Raw genomic sequence first — 12,930 nt, forward strand, 5'->3', positions numbered from 1 at the left:
TAAAAGTTAAGTTAAGTAATGTTAAAAACTTATTAAGACCCAAGAAAATAATTGTAAGAACGCAAAAATCAACCAGTTTCAGATGTGGGAAAAATAGATTTTTTTTGGCATGTAAGGTTGGTACTGTGGTACATGAAGCTAGTATTATTATAGACATCGCAACAGGTGTTTTTCCTTATATGCGGAACCAAGAAAACCAAATTCTACTGACTACAAACAGATTAGATCCCAGTTGATATTAAAGATATCCATATCCGTTTTCCGAAACAGAAGAGCGCTCTCCAACGAAAAATAACACAGGCTTGTAACCTAATAAACGGGTAATGTCCGATCGATGACCTTGAAAGCCTGGGGATAGTATGCGCAGGTGTTTAGGGTAAGTTTGGCAGGTATCAAATAAACTAGAATATTTCATCAGGTGATATGCCATTTAAAACGCTATAATGGTGCAGACGAACTGTTCTGGTGATCGCCAAATATTTGTCACAATTTAGTCTTCTCTCAACACGGTATTTCGTTATCATGTGGTTTAGAATTTAGTGTTAGGTTATACATCAATATTAGAGACAGTATTTTACTTTGAGGGTAGGTAATTGTGTTAATATTACAGTAAGCGTAGGTGTATTATCTTAGGGTTCAGCTGGAGGAATATTGCAAATGGGAGAGGCTAGCAAAATATAATGCGTTTATTCTGTTCACGTAGAGAGCTTATGTATTTCGTACTGGAAAGCACTAGACTAAGCATGGTTTGTCAAACGTAATTTTTAGTCAATTCACTCTATTTAGTGATTAATTATTATTTATAATATTTGGCACAAAGCAAGACATATCCAATATTGACAATAAACTGAAGGCTTGTTCTTACAATCCCTCCAATACAAACCGATGTGAGAGGATTTCGGCCACATTGCCATTAGCACTGTGTGTCAATTAACGTCGTTTAAAAAAAACAACTCTAGTACAATTCTTTCTCATTGCCACACGAAAGTAAAGTCGTGCTACCGCGTATACCGACGAAAGCCAAGCAAGCATAAAAGTTTTGTAACGCTATTAGTAGGGAGCCTGTAAGGGGGGGACTGGTGTATAAAGGTATACGGGGAGAACAAAATCCCTAAACATGGGTCCCGATTTGAAAACAATGCTCAAAATCTGTCAAATCCGCCGTTGGGGGAGGGGGGGGGGGTAATTATCCCTAAACTTGGGTAGGGGTTTCAGATTTCCAGCTGCACACCCCTGTCCAAATGTAATTGAAGATCTGAGCGCAAGAAGACCGTAAGTCCACTTGGTCCCTCAACATGTATACACTAAAGTTGCATATAGTTTGGTAATATTTTATACATATTCAGGGGCCAATATAAATCATTCACAACCTTTCATGATGTTTTCATTTTACACCCTGGAACATGTATTAAACATTATAAAACCTATAGAAACTATACGTAACTTTAGTGTATACATGTTGAGGGGCTAACGGGTGTTACGGTCTTCATTTCGTACTCCCAGCTATTAGTTAGTCCATGTGTGTTCATGCAATTTGAAAATGCACCACTTGTTTGTGGTTATGCAACATCTCACACGAGGATGTTTGCATTTTTCTTGATGTTGTTTGTATTATCATCACCTCAAACGTCAATCTAGGACCAGGGCCAAGACCAACGCAGAATCTACACCACCGCGCTAAACCATGACACACACTCGTCAGTGGCTTACTCCGGTGGTCACTGGTAAACCTTTCGGGAGGTTTATCTGCAAGGTTAAGGTACAAGGTACAAAGTACAAATAAAATGATTTATTGCAAACAGTGGTAGTAATTCTAGAAAACTTAGTCTATTTTTTTCATGAAATACCCGCATATTCCCCGGCATTCGTGTAAAAAATGCTGCACAAATTACCGGAAATGATCTTATTACTATTAATGCTAAGCTTCATGCATGGGGTACTTGGAGAATGTACTGTCGACAGTTCAAAGGAGGAAATATACAAGAAAATATTAGAACCTCTAAAGGGTGAAACGTGAGTATTTAAAGATTTCACGTGTATCGTACTTGTAGTAAAACTACAAGTGGTACTACACAGCGTCATCATCCCTATATCTTCGTGTCAGAATGTGCAGTTCTCCAACAGCCACGCACATGGCGATTTTGTTTCGCTGTGTTTAAAAGTTTCGAGATAGGGCGCCGGGCACTCAGGCTAAATATAACACACCACCTGTACCTGTACGCACACCACCTGTACGATAGATAGATACTATCCTAGGTACTATAGGTACTATAGATACTAGATAGATGCCGTTCAGCAGCTTAAATGACTAATTTTTACGATCTGTGCATGCTCATTACCCTCTTTAACGTTACTACTCAAGAAAATGTGACTACGCAGGCAGGGGGTTTCAATACGCAGCATAAAGCTTATCATATTCTAACATAACATATAACATATATATTCAACTGCAAGTCTTACAAAAGTTTTTTATAAATACCCAAAATAACAAAATACGAGCGTATATAATTATAAGGATTTGAATCATACATTGAATATCAATAGTAAATATCGGTAGACGATGTGTACTGGGACAGCTAGAGGTTTTCGATTTGTTTCTTAATCTCGACTGGTAATCAGGTTCAAACTATTAAAATTTACCTTCCAATTTATTAATGATTTTGCTTTACCTTATTCAGAATTAAAGGTGTTAAACTAACAGAGGACGATCAGTGGAAGTATACCATCAAATTTTGTGAACCAATAGAAGAATCAGCGGGTGTAATACAGTATGGCAATTGGGCGAATAATACAGATGAGAAACATACTATTGGAAAGATAGACAATACACATATTAAAGTTGGCAGTAAGTAAGCCTTAACTCCCCAGTGTATTAGAATGGAGGTGCCCTCTGTGTTGCCCGTCTCGCGCGATGAGGGGGGGGTAAGTGAGAGCATCCAGGATGTTGGGTTATGGGAGGGTGTGTAGTTTATTTTCGATCGTCGAACGATATTTATCTACCAAGCAAACACAAAACATTTTCGACATCATTCGCAAAATGTTAGAAAAGGATGCCAGGGAAGGGTTTAAATGTCGGGTTATAAAAAAGGAATACAAAGGGTAAAAAACGATTTCATAACATTCAAAAACATGAAAGATAACCTACTGCACATACTCTGACATTACGTTATTTAAGTGTTGACAAAATATTGCAAAATATGGCAAAAATTTTGCAAAAATATTTTACAATAACATTTTGAAACCATTTAAAAAAATATTGTTGTATTGTTTCATACACAACGTTTTAAAACGTTTTAATCTGAACCAAAACCCAAAATATAATATGTTTAAAACGTTTTAAAACACATTTTTGTGTTTGCTGCATGGGTAGGCATGATTGTATGAGAATCGATGTAGCAAACTAACCTGGTCTAACTTTAGACCTGATTTAACCATGGAGATTAGTCCTACGAAAAAAGAACTCATTTGGTATTATACATACATTTTATTCTATATTATTTTAGTGCCTGTAAAGAACAAACACATGTAGTTTACCTTTAGATGGCGGCAGTTTAACTTTTGTGCTTTGCTAGGATTAAAGGAGGAAAAGAAAATAGAAGAGGTGTCCCTCCCTAAGTCTAACCTCCATGGTTAGATTAGGTCTAACGCTAGAACTAGTCTAACGTGTTTTGTGCAAACGGCCCTTAGGGTTCAGCACTTGAAGATATTATTGTAATAATTATTATCTTATGTTGGGTAAAAGGCATAAACGTATGCTACTCTTTTTCATAATGCTACCCAACAGGGAAAAGGTGAGCAAAATTCAATGCAAATCTTGTGCAACATTCTGGGGGAAAGGACCGATCTACAAATATTTTGGCTATATAAAAGCCTTTCATTGCAATACATATGTCTCCTATAAAAATGGAGTGCGGATTTTAAAATTGAAGTAGAGTCATTAAACCTTTGTTAAAATGCTTTCGTATATAGCATAGGGCGGGTTAGTGTAGTCTCGCTTCTCACCGCTGTGGCCGGGGTTCAATTCCCCGCGGTGCCACATGTGAGTTTGGTTGCCGATCCATACTCGTCCTCGCAGGTTCTTCTCCGGGTGCTCCGGTTTTCCTCCTGCATCGAAAATCGGCCCCCTTCCCATATCCCTGTCCCGCATATCCGGATGGCATCCCTTGAATTTAGTAGCCTCTGATCACTATTGGGCTTAGCCTGGCTTCGGCCGAAAAATAAATATTTTCATGTTCGAAACGATCTGAGCTGTTGAAAATTATTTTCCAACATCAAAAGTGGTCAGAATGGTTTTGAAATTTTTTTAAATTAGTGGCCTGAGTTTTCGATCCCAGTACAATCTTTTTTAAAGGCAACTTTCTTCCTTGATTTCGATAACGATAGTGCAAGGATCTCGAGCCACAAACTAAAAAGTTGAAATTCCCTTCATTTATCTTTTTTCCAGCCAACTGGATGCTACTTACATATAAAGACGGAGATACATATGGCTCTCACTGTGGACAAGAACACCGACATGCCGATATAATGCTCTTATGCAGTAGTAGATTAATAGTAAGTATACAACTATACTAGAAATTTCAATTCATTGAACACAGCTTCCAAAACCTGTACGCGATTCAACCACGATCGTATATTACGTAATTCAAACTTAAACGCAAACGCACGACCTTGGATACAATAATTAAAATACCAATCAATCAATGAGTTGGCATGGTTGAATTCAATTCCACGTTACGCACGTACACGTCACGCCGTGTTCATTCAAATGAAATTTCTAGTATAATAAACACAAGCATTGAGGTTTTATCGTTACGATTATGGTTAAACTATCGCTTTATTCTCGTAAAGAAGAAAGGACCTGAATGTGTTTGCGAAATGCAGTTCAAAACCACAAACTTCAACGTCTTGAAGGATTAGGTTATCAAAACTACATGCTATGAAAGCATCTGAACGTATAATTAAATAGTGGCAGTAAGCTGAACGAATATACGTGATGCGATCAAACAAAATCAGTCTCACGTAGACACGGGTCAATTTAAGGATTCTTAGATTTTCAGTTTTAGAGTATTAACAGAGCCACATTACTGAAAAATTCACATGTCAATACAACCGTTGGTTACACCGTTACAGCAATTTGAACACAGGTACATTATAAATAAAGAAACGGAGAAAATCAAGTTTAAAGTTAAGGTGCTTTAATTGAGTAATTTTTAGCATACCTGAATTACATATAAATACATAGTCAAGAAATTTGACATAACAAAACGCTAAATCCGAGCTTCTTTTGAAATAATTGCGGTTTCCAAACACCTTGATCTATTCAAAACCACTCTCCTGTATCGAGTCGAGGCCGCGTATTTAACCAGTTTAGAAGATTTTGCACATTCAAAATGCCCGTTACATCGTTGAAAATACACGAAATTTTACAATATGTAAAAGACAGTCAAGGATAGTGAACATACGAAGGAAAGTCTAATATTATGATCCTTTTTGTTTGTAACAAATAATACAGCGATGTGTTAAAAATTGACGTCATTTATATGCAATGTTCACACGCAGAGATTGTCCATTGAAATGTGTGATACTTTCTGTATATAAAATGAGATTGTGATTTCACATTTTGGACACCAATGTCGTATAAGTCGGGTTACATGGAAATATGCTGATTTTACGACATGTCGAAGTTCATGCAACGCGCCTAATTTTCAGCACAAAAAGTCTCATTTTGAAAGTAAAGTCATAATACGGATGTAGTGGTCCTTAATCTACCAAATTGTGTGCTTTGTGGCAACTATAATATCAGGGGAGCACAAAAATACAAGTAAATTTAAACAGAATGTTAACCTTGGTTTTTAATCCAAATCAAAAACAAGCTGTATTGAATTAGGCAGAGACTTGGTAACCATTAAATTTTCAATCACATTGCCCGCTATGGATCAGATCAGATATTAGTCTTTGTTCCAGCCGCCTTGTTCGCCTTCGTGACAAATGAGCACACTCCAGTTTGAAACCGAGACTAGCAATATCTAACGCCGTTTTCAACGTCGTATAAACGCACGGGCCAACGCACGTGCCACGCATCACGTATGTAACATCACATTCTCTCTATTGAAATAAAAGGCCCTAAAAGCAGCGAAGCGGCATGCAGTGATAATGTGATATGGTGAGGAGATTTGTGTTTGAGTGTGATCATCAACCCACACCATTAATAACTCGGCCGAGTTCAGGCATCAATACGCTGTTGAAGTAGTAACCAAAAGCAAGGAAACGAATCGATATATTATGAAGTAGACGTATATATAGAAGTCCAAGTAAGTTTGCAAAAATGTATATCTCGATGTAAATATGTAGTTTTTTTTGTTATAGACAGCCTGTCACCCATTTATCGATATATGACGCTATATGATGCAGCAATGATCAGTAGCGACTGATACTACCATGCAGCAGTATGTGAAATATAAAATATTGCGCACAAAATGTATCAGTAAAACAAAAGCAATATTTTGAAGACACTTAACCTAAATTATCAAATAAAGTTTTTGACGCGTGAAAACACAACTGCAGCACGAAATAATGTTTAGCCTCTAATTGAAATCTTCTCGCGCTATGGCTACGTACGAAATTTAGATGTCACATTACCAATAAAAATATTAAACTATATTAACCACAATCTATTTTTAGCAACAATAGAAATTGATAAGGGTCCGGCAGCTTAAGCGAACACAAGCACTGGTTATGTTGTATTTAATTGTGATTCCTATCATGGTCAAATTCCTGCATCCCAGTAAATGCCAGCAGATTCGGGCGCTTCGCCCATTCGACCGCAACCAATGGCACTTGCGCTTCGCCTACAACATATCCAAACCCCTGCTATTTTGTTTTACGTATTTCCATTGTAGGGCAATACAGCAGTCTTGGAAGTAAATAATGAGAAAGAGACAGATTGTTTTTATCTATTTGAAATCGAGTCATCGGTGGCATGTACTAGCGGTAGCAGTAATAGCAGTGGGGACAAGTCATTACGATTTGCCTGTATTATTTTTATCACGTGAGTATATATCTCGAAAGTCGGCAAGCATCCCACAGAGGAGCAAGAGGGGAGCAAGACTTCTCACATTGGGCAGCTGCCCCCTTTGTCCCCACTGGCTACGCCACTGGTAACAAGACTTTCGTATATACGGGTGGCAGCTGCAAATGGTAATATTCAGTATCAGGTAGGGGACGGCCATTTTCGCAAATTATTGTAAAAACTACCAGTTCATTTTATGGACAAGATCCTGACTGAGGTAGTCTTGTATCTCTCTGATCTTTGGCTATGCACTAATAATGGGACTAGATAAACCTGTAAGGATATGCTGCTAAATGTGATCTATGGAAGTGCCGTTCATATTGCCTTCTAAATAAAAAACAAACACAAAGCGGGTAATTTATGTTTCATACAGGGTGACTAAAATGATTAGTAGTGGTACATACCGCACAACTTCTTCAACTACATCCTGGTATCAGTACAGCTTCCTGGTAACCTAAAATGCCTTTCGATTATTAATTAACTTTTGGTCACATTACATTAACGCTTATTATTCGTGTATTTTGTTACTCAAGCAGATACTTTGGCAAGATGTTCTGGGGATTTTACTAGCATTACGGTAGCGGCCTGTTTACACTGTTGACTCAAGGAACAGATAATCTACACTTGTCACCTATCACATTTCTCATAAAATCTTGATCATGAAAGAAGCAATCTTCATAAATAATTTATTGATGTAACCGAGATGAACATGACGTGAGAAAAATCAGAGTGGCGTCACCTTGGGGAGGCCAACAACCTGCAGTGGGTCAACCAACGATAGCTTAGGATGATGATGACCATTAACTTGTTTGATATGTCATTTAAAATTTATTCAAAGTGAAATGTCTATTGGAAATGATGATTATAAAAAAATATACTAAAATATGAGCTAATCTTTGCTGAAATGAGTTATGGATGTGGGTTATCGAGGGGTTTATTTTGCATTATGTAACGCACGTGCATTTATCATTACCATATGCAGTAAAACCTTGAGAAAACAAAGTTTGCTGCACATTTGCTGACATATTTCGAACCACCTTAAAAGGCTACACATGATTGCTTAGAAACTGCACAACTAGAACATATCCACCGAGTTTTGTTCTCGTTATTGCGCAAAAATTGCGTCTAAAAAGCTAAAAATCTACTATTATCAATTATCAAAATCCTTGTATTCGCCTGTTGGTTACCTAACCTAAGTAATGATAACGTTCTTGCTGCTTATTAAAGAACGTGACCTGATCTAATTTCTAATCTAAGTGGCAGCCAATTGCTAAGTATAATTAGATTAATAGTCTACGAACCATGTTATATCAATATCGTAGACTGTAAGAGTTCATGTCAAGCTAAAATATGCTCAATCAAACACAAGATCGAAACCAATTCATCAAATTGTCGTAATCAAGCGTTTGTCTTGCTTCGATTAATGCGTTGCATAAGGTTAAGGTACTAATGCATTTTCACGCCTGCGTTCACATGACGGAGTTTCCATCTCTCTTTAAAAGCTTGGGGCTATTAATTGTCTCATTTTGAGCTGAAACAAAAGTACTGAAGGGACTGAACACTCGTTTCTAAGGGGGTACTACACCCCTGCCCAATTTTGTGCCTATGTTTGCATTTTTCCTCGAAAATTATAGCGCATTGGTGACAAGTAAGATATGTATATTATAGAGCAAAGGACTACAACTACTGCACTGGAAATTGTATTTCAGCACAGACAACAGTTGTGGAGTTGCAGTCAAAAATGAGGGAAAACCAGTATTTAATCAATACATCAATAAAGAAATAAAGGGTAATGCATTATCCTTTTTACACCCAAATAATGTGTCCGAGGCAGTAAAAACGTAAATAATGGGTGAGGCGCAGCCGAACCCATTATTTAAACGTTTTTACTGCCGAGTACACATTATTTGCGTGTCAATCCAGATCAGAAAGAGAGGGCGAGGAGTAATGAACAGAGACGAGTGGGTCTACAACCTAAGTCACGTGTATGATCCTCTTCTGAAGACTGCTAACAAGACTAACAACGTCACCGGAAGTGAAATAACTTCCCGCCAGTCGTCAGCTGTTGGATCATCACAACAACACCAAGCTTTGATAAAGTCAGTGGCTCACTGACGAAACTGTCAGCAAGAAAAACTAGTAAGTTTTCTTCAAACTGGTTTTGACAAAAGAAAAACTCTCTTGATACGCGATGTCACTTACGCGTACGCGCTCCACCTGGAAGTAAACAACTGTAAATATTTGTGCCCAAAAATGATATTTTCTCTTTAAATCGCATTATTTTCTGGTAATAGAATAGAAATAAAGGGTGCAGCATTATCCTTTACACGCAAATAATGTCTTGTTAGCAGTCTTCAGAAGAGGATCATACACGTGACTTAGGTTGTAGACCCCCTCGTCTCTGTTCATTACTCCTCGCTCTCTCTTTCTGATCTGGATTGACTAACAACGTCACCGGAAGTGAAATAACTTCCCGCCAGTCGTCAGCTGTTGGATCATCACAACAACACCAAGCTTTGATAAAGTCAGTGGCTCACTGACGAAACTGTCATCAAGAAAAACTAGTAAGTTTTCTTCAAACTGGTTTTGACAAAAGAAAAACTCTCTTAATTCGTTCATTACCAAACCTGATGAATTTGTTTCAAGACATCGCGTATCGCAGAAATATTGCACGCGCAACCAAGCGTAATGCTGTGCGTAGAATGTGTTACGGCGCTTGACCCACTATTGCAGAATAATGGGCTCTCACGTGACGTGTTTTAACAAATCACAGTGCGCGATTTTGAATAATGGGTCGTAAGAGTAATAGAATTGAAAACATTGGGTCTTTACGCAATAAAGAAAATCGGGATCGAAATGGTAAGTCAGTTCATAACTGACAGAAAACTATCACGACAATATCCTCACATATTTTGTATTTAATCCTTTTTATCATTGCATATTTATTATGACCTTTTGTTATAGCATTTATAGTGTCCCTCTATTCTACTGTAATAACTTTTGTGCATCTCAGGCGATATGCTTCGACTATAGTTATAAATACGCACGTGACCACCTCTGTGCTGCCATAACAGCTTGTAGACAGTAAGTCTTGAAGTGACTTTCTACATAGCTAGATGTCCTCCTGTATATTTGAATGCAAAGGAGGTAAATAACACGAGACAACTGTGCAGCGAAATTGTATATTTTGTTTAGCTTCCGTTTAAATATATTTTTTCCGTCGGCAAATACTTCAAATACTTTCAAAATGTTGTTTTTGACAACAGATTACAAATTCATAATCCCCAATTAATAATTTTGCTATTCAATTAATTTGCTATTCAATTAAATTTGATGATTTATCTTAAGTGTTCCTATTCTTTAGAATGGCATAAGGATTTCGTCACTTGCTTGCTGATCTTGATATGGCGTGTCCATGGGGCACGGGCGTATTTTTAAATTCGTATTTATAATATAGTCGAAGCATACCGCTAAAGCATAACATAAGAACGTTTCAAGAGCGCAAAAACAGTCACCGTCTGCAAAATGTCTTTAGAATCTTTAACGCTATTATTTTTATATATAATGCCATAGTTTTATGCCAACTGAATAAATATTTCTTCGTTAGACCTATATTAAAGCTAATAAAATGATGTTTCTATATAATTCAAATTTAATTATAGATGTGAAAACATGACACAGTTTTATGATATATGTATATTAGGCTATTCCAGAAAATAGATGCACACCCCCTATAGAGGAGTTCGGATATCCGGACTTTTTGTCCAGTCGTGACTGTTGGAAATCCAGACTTTTAAAGTGTCCAAAGGCAAAAAATCCGGCAGAAAAATAGTTTAAAATCAGAAATCCTCAATATGAGAGCTCATTTTCAACATTTCCGTGATTTTTCCTTCATTTGATTGGATTTCCAAGCTTTTTCCAGTAACATTGGCAACTGGAAATCCAGTCGTTTTTTCAGAAAGCTAACTTGGAAATCCGGTCATTTCTTTGATTGAAAATTTACTCCTCTACAGGGGGTGTGCACCTATTTTCTGGAATAGCCCATTAGAACTTCCATAAGACTTTCAACGAAATATATTGTTTACACAAACACAATCATAAGGGATGACATGGCTCAAAACTGAACCGCCGTTCGACCACCAGAGCCATGATAGATCCGGTGGGTTGCCCGCTTTCTATTATTTCGAACAATAGAAATATGGCGCCGGCGTTCAACTGGCTGTTGATTTTTATGAAGCTAAACCCCTAAAGTAGAACATTTCAAATTGAATATGGTTTATATTGACTCAATTTACTTGATCAAATTACTTTTTTTAATACAAACAACTGAATCCCAGCCCTTCTAATATCATATAAATATGTATTTTTACTGCTACCATAAGCACCATATTGATAGACAAAGAGGCCATTATGTGGTAGACTGTCGGTCGGACTATCGGTACTTTAATTGAGTTGATGTGATCCTTTCAGTCTGAAGATAAAATTAAGTGTGTTTTGGCACGAGGGACACGATATTTATCCAAGAGATCATAGTCAGTAGACTTAAAATAACATGCGCATCCGATATAGTATGCCCTTCTTTTGTTTCACGGCATATCTCGTTGTCTATAGTCAGTGTGTAAAATAGAGACCACATTTACCAGAACAAAAATGACCAAAATAAAATGTCGTCGTTCGGATGACACAGTGGGTATCACGAAAATGGTCATTTAGAGATAATTGCATCTGAAGTTAACTGTTTGTCATACATTGTCTGGATTAAAATGTCCACTTTTCTTGAATGGATATAAAAATATAAATATTTAAGTTACATTGTTGTCATTCAGCAATTAATTGTAATTAGTCATTAAACTTATACGTTAGTATGTCAGATTTTTGGAAAAATAATTCTCCTTTCAAAATTGAATATAGGACACGTGATACGCAGGTGAGTCGAATGATAGTTGAATTCATATCCACATTGGCCACACAGCCACGATATACCACAATTTTGGTATAGGTGACGTATTATGACATAGTGATGTATGTCACTGATACGCCACTGTGTAGCCAGAAACACGGGGAATGCTGTGCACAGTTATTCCATTGAATGAGATACGCTAAACCTAATTTGTGATAATACTTAATTAACTAATGACTCTCTCTCTCTCTCTCTGTGTCAGGTGGCGCTGTGTAGCGCTGCTGTGGTCTTCACAAGAGTACGCCATCTCACTCGATCTGATGCCAAGTGCGTTGCACCTTGCATTCCCTGGTTAGAAACCAGCTTCACGTCATTAGTCCAAGATGTTGGTGGACGTCCTCTTCCTCGTTTGCCTTCCATAGCCCCTTGCAAAATCTGCTTTTCTACACCTCCATGTTTCCTGACAATATGGCCAAAGTACTTCAGCTTTCTCTCCATTATGCCGCTTCTGATGGTTAGACTTGTACCAATCTTGTCGAGAATCCAGGATTTGTTCTCCTGTCTTTCCATGTCACTCGTAGAAGCCTCCTGTAACACCACATCTCAAAAGCATCTACTCTTTTCCTATCATTCTTGGTCATAGCCCATAAGTGGCAATGGAAAACACAGTTGCACGAAGTAGGCGTACCTTGAGGTCAATGGATAGGTCTCTGCTTTTCCATATGCTTGACATGCCCTGCACAGTTGTCCTTGCAATAGCCAGTCTTCTCTTAATTTCAGTTGTGCTGTCACCACTGTTGTTAATCATTGAACCCAGATATTCAAATTGCTTCACCTCCTCAATCTGCTGTCCATCCATCACAAACTCATCACTTTTCCTCTCTCTGTCTACAACCATTATTTTTGTCTTCTTTGTGCTAGGAGAAGGTGTTTTTTCGCTGGCCTCTTTGATGCGCTTCAA

At 37.6% G+C, this 12,930-nt stretch overlaps 1 protein-coding gene across 1 annotated transcript; it reads left to right on the forward strand.

Annotated features, from left to right (window-relative positions):
- Positions 1-1,927: 1,927 nt before the first annotated feature.
- Positions 1,928-7,639, forward strand: LOC140143054 (cation-dependent mannose-6-phosphate receptor-like). Its single transcript, XM_072165099.1, has 5 exons — positions 1,928-2,013; positions 2,679-2,845; positions 4,445-4,551; positions 6,900-7,048; positions 7,606-7,639. The coding sequence occupies exons 1-5, from the start codon at positions 1,928-1,930 to the stop codon at positions 7,637-7,639; spliced, it is 543 nt and encodes a 180-aa protein (XP_072021200.1).
- Positions 7,640-12,930: the final 5,291 nt, after the last annotated feature.

This window comes from Amphiura filiformis, chromosome 20 (assembly GCF_039555335.1).
Source record: "Amphiura filiformis chromosome 20, Afil_fr2py, whole genome shotgun sequence".
Classification (NCBI taxonomy): Eukaryota; Metazoa; Echinodermata; class Ophiuroidea; order Amphilepidida; family Amphiuridae; genus Amphiura; species Amphiura filiformis.

Excerpts from the sequence above, each read along its gene's own strand:
- LOC140143054 (XM_072165099.1), top strand. The coding sequence starts at position 1,928 with ATGCATGGGGTACTTGGAGAATGTACTGTCGACAGTTCAAAGGAGGAA. Across the intron at positions 2,846-4,444 it reads TACACATATTAAAGTTGGCA|CCAACTGGATGCTACTTACA; the intron begins GTAAGTAAGCCT and ends TCTTTTTTCCAG. Across the intron at positions 7,049-7,605 it reads GCCTGTATTATTTTTATCAC|ATACTTTGGCAAGATGTTCT; the intron begins GTGAGTATATAT and ends TTACTCAAGCAG.